Source organism: Pelodiscus sinensis, chromosome 14 (assembly GCF_052426305.1).
Source record: "Pelodiscus sinensis isolate ZL-2025 chromosome 14, ASM5242630v1, whole genome shotgun sequence".
Classification (NCBI taxonomy): domain Eukaryota; kingdom Metazoa; phylum Chordata; order Testudines; family Trionychidae; genus Pelodiscus; species Pelodiscus sinensis.
Genome location: NC_143065.1, coordinates 24406187 through 24422895, shown reverse-complemented (window position 1 = coordinate 24422895; position 16709 = coordinate 24406187). Strand labels below are relative to the sequence as shown.

The following is a 16709-nucleotide window of genomic DNA, read 5'->3' as shown; positions in this document are numbered from 1 at the left end:
GGTCTCTGAAGTTTGGGATATGCTTCCTCAGCCAGGGGAAGTATGTAACCCATCTAATGTGGTTCACTGTCCCATCCAGTGGCACTTAGACCAAGTGGCACTTACAGCAAGCAATAAGAAGGGAGCTCTGAGCCAGCTGGCTTTATAACTCAAACTGTAGGCTCCTACACTAAGCTCCAGAGGTCCTAGGTTCAAATCTGTCCAGTCGTGGTAACACTAACACACACAACATAGGAATGGCCATACTGGGTCAGACCAAAGGTCCATCTAGCCCAGTATCCTGTCTGCTGACTGTGGCCAGTACAGATGCCCCAGAGAGGGAGGGAACACAACAGGTAATCATCAGGTGATTCCTCTCCTGTCATTCATTTCCAGACAAACAGAGGTTAGGGACACCATTCCTACCTATCCTGACTAACAGCCATTGATAGACCTAACCTCCATGAATCTATCTAGCTCTTCTTTGAACCCTGTGAGAGTCCTAGTCTTCATAACATCCCCAGGCAAGGAGTTCCTTTTGTTTTAAACCTGCTGCTTATTAATTTCATTTGGTAACCCTTAGTTCTTATATTGTGGAAATGAATAAATAACTTTTCCTCCTCTTTTTCCACACCAGTTATGATTTTATAGATCTACAAATATTTTATGGAAGGTGTCAACCGTGGTGCAGTAACACACATTCTGTATTTTTCTTAGTAGGAGAACAAATGGTTCCTACGTGGGAAGACCCTTCTATTAATTTTGTTATGCAAATTATTGGTACAGGAAAGGCTTGTGGAGTTCTTTTTTCTGCTGGAGAGTTTGGTTTTTTGCCATGGCTTCTGATTATCAATTCTTCAGGCAGAGTTTACTGAGAATCAAGGACTGGTGTTGGGCTGAAAGTGCTGAAAATAAAGGGATATTCCTAAATGTTATTTTACCACTTCAAACTAGTCTAGTGTGTGTGATGATAAAACCAAACATACTTTAAAAATGTCCAGCAATTCACAATGATTGGGGAGGCAAATGTACCCCAAGACTTTTGTACTTGCTCAAAGTTTCACTTGGAGCCAGGGAGCCAGGGCTTGACAGCTCTTAAGTGGTAAAATTGTGATAAATCAATATGACCTATCCTGGAGCAGCCTTGAGTGTTCTTTCACTATGGCTGTGTCTAGACTGGCAAGTTTTTCCGCAAAATCATCTGCTTTTGCGGAAAAACTATGCTGCTTCCGTTCAGGCAAAAGTCTTTTTCTGAAAAACTTTTGCACAAAAGGTCCAGTGTAGACAGCAGAGATTTGTTTTCCACAAAAAAGCCCCGATCACGAAAATGGCGATCGGGGCTTTTTTGCAGAAAAGCGCATCTAGATTGCCCACGGACGCTTTTCCGCAAAAAGTGCTTTTGCGGAAAAGCATCCTGCCAATCTAGACGCTCTTTTCCGAAAATGCCTTTAATGGAAAACTTTTCTGCTAAAAGCATTTCCGGAAAATCATGCCAGTGTAGACGTAGCCTATGTGGTTGCTATATTATAGAAATTTGATCTGGCCACCCCAGAAAACAGAGGCAATGTCTGTGAGTGGGAATGTGATCTTTCCCAATGGATCAAAACACCCCTCAAATTTTGATAGGTCCCCTCTGTCCAGATAGAGGAGCAGCTGGGCCACAAAATGATGTGACTTGGTACATGGGGAATGTGTTCTAACACAGCAGAATGCAGAGGATTCCATTCAGAACTCAGCTCCTGGAGGCACTGGTTCATGCATTGTGTGGCTGAGAGGGGGAAACTCTATGCTGAGGGAAGACCTTGAGTCCCAGTGGAAGGAAGGAGATGAGAGGGGTCCAAATGTGGTCTCCAGGCAAAGACTGGAATTTGATCCCTTCCCACAAAATATCTGAATTGGTCCCACTTACTTCCAGACTCAATGTCAATGATTTATTCTCCACCCGGAAGTCAACCTGGAAGGCTGCATCCAGCCAACTGCACTCAAAGAGCTAACCTTAAAATCAGTTTCAGAACTCTCATAACATAGCCTCTATATGATGCCAGCACATTTCTGCAGAAGGTTGTTTCCTGTGCCATGGTCTCTTGCTATGATGTAATGTCATGTTGCAGTGATGTCATGTCTTGATGGCATCCTGACATGGCAACATGTTGCTATGGCATCACATGTTGCTTTCATACATGGTAGATCTCTTAGTGTGTGCAGATGACACACCCCGCCCTGTCATGACCCCTCACAGCTGGAAGCCTGCCCTGCACAGAAAGAGCAGGGAGAAGAGATTGACTAGCAGCTGCTGGGCCGCTATAACCCGCCCCTACCAGCCATTGGCTAAGATCCCGAGCCAATCAGGAAATGACTGTGCTTCCCGCGGCCTCTCGCGCCTGCTTTCAAACTGCAAACACTGGCTTTTGCGGCGCAACCGAACTTGAGGAACAAGTAAGTCCCGCCCTCGTGGTAAGGCGGAGAACGGTGGCCTGGTCGGTGGCTGGAGGATTCGGCTATCACTCAACAGGGAAGTTAAGCTGTCACGCGGAAGGCTACCGGAAAGATCTGATGGACGGCGACTAGCTGTATTGTCCTGTGGACCCGGTGAGTATCGGTGAAGGCGCCGCTCCTGCAGGCCCGTCCGGAGTAGGAGTCTCCCGCCGCGGGACGGACTCTTGAACGCGGGCCCGGCGTCTCCCCTGCTCCCATCGCAGGGCGCACGAGCCCCGTTCCCAACCCGCCGGGGGGTTCACTGGGTGGCTAGGGCCGTGCCGAGCGAGCGGGGCACCTCCCGCCTTCGGCGCTTCCATGGGAACGCGGAGAGGGATGCGCGAGGGCAGCAAACTGCGGCTGCGGGCTTGTCTCCTCTGTCCTTGGGGTGCCGCGGTTCTGCGATGGGGGCCTCCTGGCGATTCCCCCCCCCCCCCGCGAGTGCGCGATCCTCGCAGGGGTGCAGCCCTAAGACTGCCGCGCCCCCACTGGAGTCAGTAGCGTGCCGGGCGGTGAGCTGTACCCCCGCCGCTGGACTCTGAGGATTCATTCTTAAAACCTGCTCGCGTTTAGGTCCAGTGGTTAATGAAGTACAGCACTGACCTTGCGGCCCGTGTAGAGCCGATGTTGCGGTGGATGTTTCCTTATTGCTCGGTGAGAAAGCTTCTTTGACAGAAGCAAAAGGGATTTTCTCTTCTTGAGTTAATTAAAAAAAAAACAGGTGTTCTTCAAATCCATTTCTGGGTACTATATCTTGATTTAAACCTCCCCCCCATCTTAAAGCCTTGCTCTGCTTTCACAGGCTGGTTTATAAGCATTTTTCTAGCAAGGGGAAGTAAGAACAATACCAGATTCCTATGAACTTTGCATAAGGAAGGAATCACAGCAGACCATCATCAAAAGAGTGAACTTGGTTAGACACAAACTACTGCAAAATTCACAAAATAAAACAACAAAGAATGTTCCTGCTCCTTTCAGTTGTAGTCATTTTGGGTGTTATTTGTGATAATATAATAAGTAAAGAAATAAATCTTCAGTTAACTTCTGAAACTCCAGTGTACATTTTTATCTGCATGTGTCTGAAATTGAATAGGTGGGTGATATTAGTACCTCTCTTTGAAAATTCCAGATGTAATATCACATTGCTTTTTTTTTTCCTTAACTAGTATTGTGAACATTCAAGTAGTGTTAGAAACGGGTAGATCGCCAATGAGTCTAGAACTATGCATATGATGAGAAAGCTGTTGTGTTTAAAAGGTGAGTGTGTGCATTCTTCTTGTGCACAAGATTTGAAAAATTCCTGGATGTATTATGAGTGGGTGCTAGCAACTTCTGCAGGATTTTGTTGTGAAAAGAGCTCTTTAATATGAAAAGGATGTACAGATTAACATAAATAAAACATCCTTACAAAAACACCAACCTGCACACAACTCTTCCACTGGGGAAAAGGGAGAGCAAGGAATAGACCTGCACATGATAGGTGTTAGTCCTGTCACTATGTACTAGAAGCTGCCCAGATGCTATGGTGAGGAATGTATTAGAACCTAAAGGTAATGCAGTAGGCCTGTGGTTCTCCAACCTTTTGGGCTCTGGAGCCCTTTACACGTGTAAAAAAAATTATGCCGAGCCCCAGCAGTCCACTGATTGTATATGTTGTACCTATTGATGTTTCCAGTTTGTCAACCTCGCAGAGCCGCTGGAGATGTCTCCCGGAGCCCTGCGGCTCCGCGGAGCACAGTTTGAGAAACACTGCAGCAGGCTTTCAGAGAAAAATGTTGTTTGCAATCAAGCTAAATGAATGTGGTGCCACTTCCTAATTCTGCAGCTTGCTTCAGTGCCATGTTTACTGTTTATTGCTTTGTCAAGTAAAATGAAAATTGACAAGACCTAAAGAAGAGTGCTGTGTAGCTTGTCTCTTTCACCAATAAGACATGGGCCAATAAAATATACTAATTCATCCACTTTTTTTGGTCAATGTTATGCTACTTCAGGGTTCTGAATAACTGCATTGAAACTGACAAGAAGTGGGTTAATTTCACTGCTGCTGGTTAGGAAAATTTCAGTAGCTGCAGATGGAGTGCAAGAGCTATTCACTGGAGATGATTTAAAAACAGAGGCTGAAAGAAGGGGTAGATCAGGACTGCTGCAAACAGTAAGGTAAACTGCCCCATATTTGTCTTCCTTCTGTGAATGATGAAGAATAATATAGCAACATTAGTCACCGAAGTAACCTTAAGCATATTTTGAAGGAAATTTTGGGATGGATGCTAATTGTCCTGTAGGCAATATTCAGATTAAGTATAAGTAGACAAACATATTTAAAGTAATTATGTACAAAACATTATATTGTTGACTCCAGTTGGATGTCATCTACTTTTCTTGATTGGGGAATGACACTTTTATTAAACCTATTATTTGGGCATAGAATGAGAATAGCAACATGTACTACAACTATATGTCAGAAAAAAATGGGGGAGGCTAAATATAATGTATACTACTATTGCAGTAGTTCTGGTATTGCTGTTTATAGCTGATCAGAAAAGACTTAGCAGCTAATTAAGGCCAGTCAGATGTCTTTAATTGACTAGGGGTTTTGGGTTTTTTTGCTTCCATTATGGCTTGTACCAGTGCTCTGGCAGCAGCATACTTCCAGCATTTTTGTCTGTTACATGAACTATAAAACAAAAACAAACATAACAAAAACAGGATTAATAGGAGGTAGCACTTATCCACCTTTCCCAAGTGAGTGCATAACAACTCCCTAGGGCCCAATATTTTGAAATAAGATATTTCTTGAGAACATAAGTTAAGTAAACTGTTTATTTGAATGTTCATGTAATGATTAAAGTTTAAATACTTAAATAACTTTTAGATGTTAAAGTGTTTCAATTACTAAAATACTGAATTCTTAGAAATTAAAAAGTCTTGCTAATACATGGAAATAATACAGTTGAAGATCAAGTTAATGCACTGGTAGTTGCAGTACTTGTTCTGAAGTAAACATTTTGTTACCTGTCCATTTGATTTTTGTTGTTGCTCATATGTAACTTTCTTCCTCCTGTGATAGGTTTTCAACAAATTGGATAACAAAAACTTAACTTATTGGAAAGCAATGTCACTCGACTTTGATAGTGGAGCTCTACAAACGCAACATGAAGAAGATGAATATGACCAGGAGGATTATGCAAGAGAGCAAGAGGTGAAAGCAAAGAAATTACATAAATCTGAAGGCTTGTTTAACTCGTACCTTTTCACTTTTATCCATACTTGTAATTATTTTAAAGGCTTAGACATTTGAATGTTTTACATCCCAAGGCTCTCCTGAGAGCACTGCATGAAATACTACAGTACATTGTTTTTAAAAGAACTATGTCAGATGTCAGGAAGAGATGAGAGCCTACTTTTTAAGGAAGGAAGCTCACAACAAAGTATGCCGTGTTTATGAGAACTGCACATCTTTAGTATATGAGGAGACAAAGCTAAAAGCCTCCATTACCTGAGAATTGTGGTTATTTTTCAGTAACCTCTTCCCTTGTTAAGATTACTTGCTTAGGTGACTAAAGTTTTGGTTGGAATTGGGGGAAATAATTTTAATCTGACCACCAGCTTGATGGTGACACACGAAATGTGTTTTAATATTTTCATTTTGGAGTGAGGCATTTCCTTATCTGGCTATGCTGGATGCTTTCAAAGTGGCAGAAAACTGAATTTTTATTTAAATCCAAATACAGGCAGTCCCCGGGTTACATACAAGATAGGGACTGTAGGTTTGTTCTTAAGTTGAATCTGTATGTAAGTCGGAACTGTCCAGATTCAGCCGCTGCTGAAACTGACCGCCAGTTCTGACTTACATACAGATTCAACTTAAGAACCCCAAGCTTCCCCAAGTCAGCTGCTGCTGAAACTGATCAGCGCTGATTCCAGGAAGCCTGGGGCAGAGCAACTCTGCCTAGGGCTTCCTGTAGTCAGCGCTGGTCAGTTTCAGCAGCGGCTGACTTGGGGACGCCTGGGGCAGAGCAGCTGGGGTGCTGCTGGGTTGCTCCAGTAGCACCGCTCCTCGGCGCTACTGGACCAACCCAGCAGCACCCCAGCTGCTCTGCCCCAGTCGTCCTGATTCAGCCACTGCTGAAACTGACCAGCAGCGGCTGAATCGGGACCTGGGGCAGAGCAGCACGGGTTGGTCCAGTAGTGCCCAGAGCGGGCGCTGCAGGACCAATCCGCAGCGCCCCAGCTGCTCTGCTCCAGGGTCCAAAACAAAAGCCTGGTCTGCTGGGGGGGGCACACTAGCCGCGTCCCCCCCCCCCCAGCAGACCAGGGACACGGGGAGCAGAGCCGCAGCGGCAGCGGGGTGCCGCGCCTCTGAGGCTTTGCTCTGGCAAAGTCTCAGAGGCGCGGGACCCCCCGGCGGCTGCGGCTTGAGTCCCGGTGCCTGTGGTCTGCTGGGGACGGTTCCCAGCAGACCACAGGCACCGGGACTCAAGCGGCAGCAGCGGCGGTTCCCCGCGCTTCTGAGGCTTTGCTCTGGCAAAGCCTCAGAAGCGCGGGAACCCGCCCGGTGCCTTTGGTCTGCTGGAGACGGTCTCCAGCAGACCAGGGGCACCGGAGCTGCTTACGAACGGGGCTTTCTCGCCCCGGAGCTCGCAGGTAGCAATCCGCTACCTCGACCTCCGGGGCGAGAAAGCCCCGTTTGTAAGTGCGGATCCGACAAGTTGGATCCGCGTAAGTCGGGGACTGCCTGTAATCAGTCTTTTTTTATTAAAATTTTAGTACAGGTTTAAATTTTTAAAAACCTATTTCAAAATTAAATCGACAGTCTAAAGAATAAACTTACCTATTACAATGATTTACATTAAATATTAATCAGCAAATATTTGCTGCCAGGTTTTAAAAAGTCAGATCCTTGAACTGGTAGAAGGTTAGGACTTGGCTTCCACAGAGATGAGTGGAGTATAAATGTCTAAATATTTCATTTCCCAAGCACACAGCACAAACAAATAGCAACGTAACTTGCATACAGTGTCTAGAGAAATAGGGAATATTCCCTGATACCTGTGCAGGTCTTTTGCTGTCTAACTAGTTCCTTTTGGGGTCCACTCTGCTACCTAAAGACATGATGGGCTCTTGTGGTACCTTATGAGGTATTATACCTTATGAGGTATTCTTGTGTGTGGACACTAATAACATTATAGTAAAATGCCAAAGTTCTCTCGCAGTGACTGACCTTTCGTGGAGCTACATTTCTATAATAATACTACATAATTGATGTCTGGTCCTTGGAACACAGCAACACTTCCCAAGACTTAGGATGTTAATTTCAATATCCTAACCAAATCTTTATTTAGGGAACTTAAATTGTACTTTCTTAGACATGTAAGAAAGTATTTCTTTCTGGAAGCATCATCAGCAACTTTTTAAAATAAGGCTTAATGTTGTCAGAGGAGTCTTTGGTTATGGTGACATCGCAATCTGCTCGAGTTTACTTTTGTGCCTCTTACGATGTTGCTAGAAAAAGCTGAAGGGTTTTTGGTTCCTTTTATTTTGTTTTATTTTTGGGGCACTTTTTCTAGCTGAAGGCATATTTCTTGACTTCCCTGTGTCAATTGAGAATTGTGAACTGTGCCACTTAAAGCTTAGCGTGTGGGCGTGTGTGTTAGAGTTGTGAATAGAGAATTTGACCGCAATTATTATAGTTGTATAGCAGTTGAATTATTTGTCTTTGTTCCTTAATGAAAAGAAGTAGCATCGGAAAGTTTTGGTCACACCTGTTCTGCTCTCTAGGGAACTTTTTGCGCTTGCAGACGCTGAGATAATACTTGACCATGTTATGGATAAATACTATTTCCTTTGATCATAAAGATTAGAGTTGGGAACAATTAATGACCTCTTGATATATACAACATGATTTTGCTTCTCTTTGTAGGAGTAGCTTCTGTGCCATTCTCCTTGGATAAGGATAGTGATAGTGCTTCACAGTGAGAGATACTGTGTTACTGTACTGAGAGATGACATTCTGAGATCAACAAAGCAATTAATATTCAATGTACTTTGGGTACAGGTGATCTCTTTTAAAAGGTCTCTTTTTTGTAATGTAAGCTCTATTGATGTATACTATCTGAAAGACTCCTTATGTGTCATTCTCTCTGTCAGCTTATGATTGCTTCCATTGACTCTAATTTTTGTTACTACTTGCTGCCTCTGCCTCAGAATTATAGGAATCTATAGGTGAGAAGTTGCTTTGGTGCCAGTGGGTTGAAGGCAGAGGTCAGACTATTTGTAGTGTCTCACTATAAGCTTTATTACTTGATCGCTTTGAGTGGAATTTTCATGAATGATCTGGAATTTCACTGTACTCTTGTGCTTCTGGAAGTTGCCTATGGTAGTTACGGATTTTCTTTTCTGAAACTGGGGACAGTTATGATCTTTACCTGTATGATATGGTCTATCTAGGACTTGAAGTGCTAATTGGACTGAAAGTATATTTTATAAGATCAAATCACCTGTATATGAAAGCACTGGTTTTGAGCCATCCTGTTTGAGGTGTTAGCAGTGAGATGTTGCAGACCTCCTTGACTGAGTCTTGGGAACTTTAGTGCCATGTTAGACACCATCTCAATCAGCTCTCTGAAGTAACCTCTTTGCGTAAAAACCTGGTATGTTAGTAACATATCCATGTTGCTCTTATCTCCAGAATGCTGGATGTAATAGGTGCATTTGAAAGACTCTGATTAGACTCTTTCATCTGAGGTCAATTTGGAGTAGAATGGCTACTTATTCATTTTAATACAGTAGAATCTGTGATGTACTCAGTTAGCATGAGGGGGAGCTATCACTAGGCCCACAGTGTTCAACAACCAAATTCTGGTAAGCCATATCAGGTTAGGATTCTTACAAGTGATGAAATCATAATGTGTTGTGGTCTTGTGTTGGTTAAGAGGAATTTAAGGAATTGCTTTGGATTGGCAATAGTGTCTAATAAAGGTGTGGGCAATAAGACAGCAGAGGTTCATCAGGGTTAGCCCCTTGCAGGCCACTGCTGCTTTGCTCATACCTGGCACAGGTAAATACTTACAGCAGATCGCTGATGGCTGCGGATTGCTGATCCCAGCAAATGGGAGCTGCAGGAATGGCATGGACAGAGACACCACTGGTTGGGAACTGTGATCCACAGCCAATGGGAGCTGCAGCTGCCCATACATTCAGAGGCTCTGGTAAATATAGTGGCATCAGCCTATTGGGGGGGCTAACCCCAGCAAACCACCACTCTTTTATTGCCCACCTGTGTTCTAGATAAAACTTGGATTGGGAAGGAGCTGGATTGGATTAAAGATGATATTGGGGGAGAGGGCTCTGTTTTTTGGTTGTTGTAGTCTATCTTGTTACTTAGGGTGTGTCAAGTGTGTGGGATTCCCCACAGTGTTGTGTTGCTGTTGTGGTGATGGAATGGGCAGAGTTGGCAAATAATTCTTCATGAATAGTGTATGGAAGAGTAGCTGGTGTCTGACCTTTTACTTATTTTAAGGCTATTTTTTGTGTTGCGTGTTTAAATCCTGAGACCTTTCTGCTCCTATAAATATTGGCAGAGAAGGATGATTGTGATGTAGCTTCTGATCTAGAATGTTGAAATGCCTTTGTTGATGTGAGGTCATATTAGTCCACAATTTTCTTTCAGCATTTGCTAGTGGGCTGCTCCTTTTACTTAAGTTGAGAGAAGAGGATGTTGGAGCAATGGGGCCCAGGCTTTTATATGCCTGAATGTTTAATTGAATTGGTTCCTTTGTTTTAATTCAAGATGCTCCAGAATTCTTTCCTTCATCTCTCACTTGGCGTTAGTATTTTTAGGATGCTTTGACATCAGTTTAATATAGTTATTTATTTAATGCCATTGCATTTGTTTTATAAGCCAAGTTCTCTTTTCTTGTGTTCACTGCTTTTCAGTTCCTTCTACAGATGTAAGTCTCTGCCCCAAGGTGAGGCCATAAAATTGTTACTTCCCAGTTGTGGTTAGAGAAAAGGAAAGTCTTGGTGCTTTGAATGGTGCTGCTCTCTATTCCTGATCTTCTCTGGCTGGAAATGATAAAGCTATAGAAATATCTGAAGTCCAGTAAGGTTTTGAAGAGGTAAAAGTTTATCCTTTCAATTTGAATAGAGCAGAATTCTGCAGAAGGTGCATCTCCATTTTCTTTAGTATTTTGCTGTAGGTTTCAGAGTTATTTAATTGCACATTGTATTGTCTCAGGTTGAAAGACTAGAAGGCACTTGTTTTATGTAACTTGTCCATAGCATAGGTGAATGACTGGAAATAAGCAAAGGTTTAAGTGATCAGGTGGTGGTGTTTAGAAAGATGTTTTCCCTTGCTTTCAGCCTTTTTCTTTGTGTTTAAGTGAAGTCTTTAGGAAGCAGCTGAGGGCTTTTTTTTTAAGTGAAGATTTAGCAGTTTGTGAGTTGGATCTCAAAAGGAGGTTAAGTTTTTTTTGAAGGGGATGGTTACACTAATTTTTATCTTTTTGTCATGGTAGTAACTGCTACATTCAGGGTTTTTTTTTTTTTTGTACTTCATGTATAGCAGCTGGTTTCTGCTCTAATTAACAAGTATATGTTGACTTATTGCTGGTTTAGAGAAGAACAAACATTGGGTGCAGACACTAGATGCAATAACTGATTAATTGTTGTGTAGCTTTCTAGTATCCTTTTGAGAGAGAGAGAGAATGTATTGCCCAGATCTACCAATTGAGGGTCAATATATGGCTATATATGGAAACCTTTCTGAAGGTTTGGAAGAACAAGTACATTCTATACATGATTCCTTACTCCATGTAAGTACAGAAGATTATTTTTATTTTTAAAAATTAATTTCTGTGGGCAAAGGTAACCACTAAATGTGGGAAAGTCAGGGTAGACTGCTTTAGGAAAGATTATATGATAATGCATTTTGGTGCCTCTCCTAAAATCTTTGAACCAATTTGCCTTGATGAAGCTTAGCTAAATAACATGTCAAAGGAGATCTCATAATTTTTTTTAAAAGACATACTATTTAAAATAATAAGTCTTTTTATATTGTTTTATCCATTGCATTGACTGCAGAAGTATAAACAATTCCTTTTTTTAGGGAGAGTTGAGAGGCTTAGTTAATGTTTGTACAGAAGGGTGAACGACAATATAAGTACTATTCTAAATTTTTCTACATTTTTAGTTATTCTTGGTTTGACTTATTTACATTATAACCATCCCATACCCTAATCTACCCAGTAAACTTTCTAAATAAAATAGCCTTGACTTGTGAATAAACCGCATATATGGCATAGTCTTAGGGTGTGCAATAATTTTTGCTGGAGGGCCACTTAATGAATTTTGGAACTGGTAATGGGCCAGCTCTACCCTTCCCTCCCCTGTTGGGTCCTGGGGTAGAAGAGGTGGGGCTGGGGACTAAGGATGTTAAGTATCGTGTAAATGATTAATTGTGTACTGAATACAATTTGTATTGTGTACACGATTAGTCAATAAGGGGCCGCTGTGGGCATACAGTTTAAATGTAGTAGGAGCCGGGCGTGCAGGCAGCTCATGTACTATTATGTTTAAACTACAGTGGGAGTAGGTCTGGGACCCAGTGCGAGCCAGGACTAGACTGCTGCGGCTTCTGCCTTTTAAATGTAATAAGAGCTGGGTGGCTCTTACTTCATTTAAAAGGCAGAGCCACAGCACAACAGGGCCTCTGTCTCCTCAGCCCCCCACCAGCGGAGATGGCACTGGGGGGGAACCAGCTTTTAAGCTGGCTTTCCCCAGCACCGGCTCCTGCTCTCCTCTCCATCTCCACCCCTTGCTGCCTCTGATATAGATGCAGCAAAGGGGGGGAAATGGAAGGAATCGACTTGACTACCTGATAAGCCTAATTTAAAGGGCTCATAGTCACGGTGCTAAACTGGTAAGGGCCAGAGTTGGGAATCCTTAAATAGCTGCAGCAACCTGGGCACCTGCAAGGCAATGCAGTAGTGGCAGGGTTGGGAGCTGCAACCCCTTTAAACAGCAGCAATTTAAAGGGCTTGCAGCTCTCGGCCTTTTCACTACAGCACTACTAGGCAATCGAATAGCGCTGCTGCAGCTATTTAAGAGACTTGTAGCTTTGGCTTCTGCTGGGATAGCACTGCAACTGGCAGCCATTTAAATAGGATCCTGCTGCCTGAGCCACTGCCTGGAAATTCAGTGCACAGGCAGTAGGATATGAATAGAAAGTGGCCAGTTGTAGTCCGCTGGTTGGATCAAAGTTTTAGGCTGGTTGGCCGGACCACGTTTTGCCCATCCCTGGCATAGTCTGACTGCTGTACCTACCATCTATAGACTGGGGAACACTAACTGCCTTTGACCAACAACTGCAACTCTTGGGCCCAAGTCAGAGATTGCCCAGGAATAACTCTTTTTGACTCTCAGAAGAGATACCTTGCCCAGAGAAAAGGACAGATCTTCCATAAGTTCATCTTATGCACCAATACATACACTTTATACACAGATATTTTTCCAGATATATTGTATACCTATTCTGCCACTCTTCTATCGGCAGCCTCCATCCGGTAGAGAGGTTAGTATACTTGATCTTCAAGACTGCAGCTATTGCCAGTAAAATCATTTGCCAATATTATGAAGGACATTTTTGTTGCTGTACTAGTTTCCTTCCTGAAAGGCCTATTCCAGTGTTCAGTCGTGTTCAGCTGATGGTTTCTCACCATCAGCGAGCTCGCCTTGAAATCCCTCTAGTGAAATAGAGTCCTTGAAGCTGAGTGTTCTCTGGTAAACTGCATATAAGTGGGCAAAGTGACACTTTTACATGTTACAGTTTTGATTTCATTGCCTATTCTTGATATACAGTAATTTAGAACATTAATCATCACCACTTCCATTCTCATTCTGGGCTTCCACTAGGACAAGGGCAACAGAATTTTCTTTCCTGGATTTGAATTTGTTGGATTTTCTCAGTCAGTGCCTGACTGCTCTTCTCTCTGTTCTACTTGAACATATGGACAGCTCTTTGATTACTGCAGCCCTTTGATAGGCTGTGTATACTACATTGTGAAGAGCTCTCTGTAATCAGCATTTCACTCCATATGCTTCATAGCTGCAAGTAAAGGACTGTTAAACCCTCCGCTATTATCCACTAACTAATCCTGCTGAGGTGGTAGCACCCAAGGATTGCACCTTTGTATGGGGGAAAAGGTTCTAGTAAGTTAGCTTTCCAAAAAGAGACATTTCTGTGGCACTTGATCCAGTAGCTCTTCAGCACAAGTCACATCTTGCAAGTACCTGCCAAAGAATTCACCAGGGTAGTAATTCCCCCAATAAATAAGCATCCTTAACCTAAACGTGGCCCTGAGTTGCCATGGTGGCCCTGTGGTAACTGAGTGGCATCTCTTCAGTGGAGGGAAAATTGGGTTTTACGTCAATGTGGTATTTTCTCAGTCTCTAAGGTGTGTGTGACACTTTTAGTTTGTTTATGTTTTCAAAAGAGCTTGAGTAAATTGTACTGTATTAATGTGTGCTTATGAAACATGTCTGATTTCAGTTGCAACAACTACTAACAGACCTTCCCCATGACATGCTGGATGACAGTGGAGACCAGCTCTCTAATTACTCTGATTGTAGCATACATGAGGATGCAAAGCAGTAAGAAAGTTAATTTTTCTTGATATTCATTTTATATGCTTTTTAAAAAGTGTGGTGAAGATCCAGCTATGGGCAGATAGACTTATACAAAAAATGGGAGAATACTGCAACTTAATTGTGTCTTAGGTTTTACACTAAATTGAGTAGTTACTAAATAGTTTAATCTAGTTCTCTTTTTGAGAACATGTACGTACATATACACACACATATACCAGTAGGGTTATTAATATTTCATTATCTATTTTCTTTTTCTCTATAGAGCACATGAACCTTGGGAGCATGAGGCCAGATGGAATGATCATCTTCTGGTAACGAATCCCCAAAGTGTAAACGCCTGATAAAATTATGACTAAATAATCGGGTCTTCTCATTCGGAATAGCTTGTTTTTGATCTAGTTATTTATAGGGCACAGTATTAACTTGAATGGTGCTTTACAAACAAATACCAATACATGTTGCCTGTTCTGACAAGCTTGTAATTGAAGAGGAAAACATGAGGCAACAGTTCGGGAAAGGAAAACTATTAAATCTCTAATCTGTTCATAGGGTTACGAACAGGGACAGAAGTTGTATCCTGAACAGTTCCTGTATAAACAACTACATAATCATGGAGAAACACATGCAAGTAATTGGACTGACCAGCATAATATAGAAGAAGAAAGATGCATTTATGAAATTAAAGAGGACTACTCTAGTAGCCAACGTGAAGAGGATCCTGATGTGTATCTTGGCAGAGATGGGTATAATACACCAAGTCACTGCCAACAGAACAATGTATATCATCTCCCAGAAAATTTTAGACCATACACAAATGGCCATACACAGGAATTTAATAACCAACAAAACAAAACAGTAAAGTTTCCGGATGTTCCAAAGGAACATTTGAAGGTATTTAAAATATTAATGTTTTCCATCTTGTTTGTAATGATTTAAGTGTTGATGCTAGAGTAGTAATTTTAGCTGCTTTCAGTTTAGAAGATCTAGATGTAGTGCAGTGTATTACATATAGAGGGGAAAAAATCAAATGCACACAGGATAGGGGAATAATGGGCATACTGCTAAAAGGATTTGGGGATTATAGTAGATCACAAACTGAATATGAACCAATAATGTGATTCAGTTGTGAGAGAGGCTAACATCATTCTGAGGTATTAATAGGAGAGTTGAATGTAAAACATTGGATGTAATTGATATGTTCTACTCTGCATTAGTGAGGCTTCTGCTGGAGGATTGTGTTTAGTTCTGGCCAGCATACTTGGAAAAGGTATGGATAAATTGGAGAGAGTACAGAGGAGAGGGAAAAAAACGGTTTAGAAAACCTGACCTTTGAGGAAAGGAAACTGATTAGGTGGTATAATGTATACAGTGTAGTTGTAGCTGTTTGCTTCTAGGATTAGAGAGATAAGTAGGCGAGAGACTATCATCTTTTATTGGACCAGCTTCTGTTGAGAGAGGGAGAGATCTTCAGATATGTTAAGGGATTTTACAAAGAGGACAGTGATCAATTGTCTTCTGTGTCCACTGATGATATAACACCATGTAATACATTTAATTTGTAACAGATTTATGGGGAAAAGCTTTCTTACAATAAGGCTAGTTATCATCCCTGAGTCACCTATTCCATTACTAATTGAATCCCTATTATTGTAGGTTTTTAAGAACAGGTTAAATATGTGCATGTCAGGGATGGTATAGGTATACTTGGTTCTGCCTCAGTGCAAGGTCTCTTCCAGTCCTACATTTTTTTTGATTCTATCTTCAGTTGTTACAACATGATATGCTTCTGCAATCAATGTATCATATTAAAATAACTCAGAGTTAATATCTGAACTTTCAAAAATAAAAATGTAGTGTTGGTTTTAGGATAATTAGCACTAGAGTGGTACTAAATGGACTGATTTTATATTGGCTGTTTAAACTTTGCAATAAGGGCCCATTCAGCAAAGCACTAAAGCAAGTGTGTAATCATTCTGATTTCACTGAGACAACACGCAGTTAAGTGCTTTGATAGATTGCGGTCTAAATAATGAGCCTCTGCAACTCTTTTTTTAATATCAAACCTTGTAAATCCAAAGGGAAAATACTTTTGCTGTGCAAGGTGAGGGTAGTTTTAATTCAGTTGTTCTTACTTTTAATCTGTTGTCGTAACAGCAATTTGGTGCATCTGAAGTTGCTAATGGCCAAACTATGGAATCTTACAAAGTGACATATAAACCATATCAAAGTGCTGTTCAGCAAAATGTCCCAATAACACAGGAAGCGTCAAGAAGAAATGAAGTATTTGAAGAGCTGCAACGGGAGTTTTTGGATACTGAGAGGAGTAAGTGTTATCTAGTTCAAGCTTTCATAGGTATCCTGGGATGAAATCCTGGTCCCACTGAGGACTTCAGTGTTAAACAAGAGCACACAGGAAAAAATACAGTGATACCATAGACGTATCCTAACTTTTCTTCTATTTTTTTTATTGAAGGATAGTTCATTGAGGTGATATTAGTTTCTTCCTATTACAATGAAAAAACAATAGATCCCCCTCTCTCCCTCCGCCCCTAGTGTTCCCTTTTCATCCCTTCCCACTTGGTCAAAGCCAGTTCTTCTGCTGCCACTGG

At 41.9% G+C, this 16709-nt stretch overlaps 1 protein-coding gene across 13 annotated transcripts in view; it reads left to right on the top strand.

Moving 5' to 3' along the window:
- The first annotated feature begins 1350 nt into the window (after window positions 1-1350).
- Window positions 1351-16709, top strand: part of CEP152 (centrosomal protein 152) — a 67441-nt gene continuing 52082 nt past the window's right edge. For 4 of the 13 annotated variants that reach the window (XM_075897191.2, XM_075897201.2, XM_075897202.2 and 1 more), the window contains exons 1-6: window positions 7141-10421; window positions 11129-11267; window positions 14003-14103; window positions 14363-14429; window positions 14650-14991; window positions 16255-16423. In XM_075897191.2, coding sequence (XP_075753306.2) covers window positions 11160-11267; window positions 14003-14103; window positions 14363-14429; window positions 14650-14991; window positions 16255-16423 — 787 coding nt within the window. In that variant the 5' untranslated portion in view covers window positions 7141-10421; window positions 11129-11159. Of the gene's footprint in view, window positions 2569-3027; window positions 3109-3620; window positions 3712-3734; window positions 4612-5521; window positions 5654-7140; window positions 10422-11128; window positions 11268-14002; window positions 14104-14362; window positions 14430-14649; window positions 14992-16254; window positions 16424-16709 lie in introns of those variants that run through there. The other 9 variants (XM_075897203.2, XM_075897193.2, XM_075897194.2 and 6 more) reach the window with 8 other exon arrangements.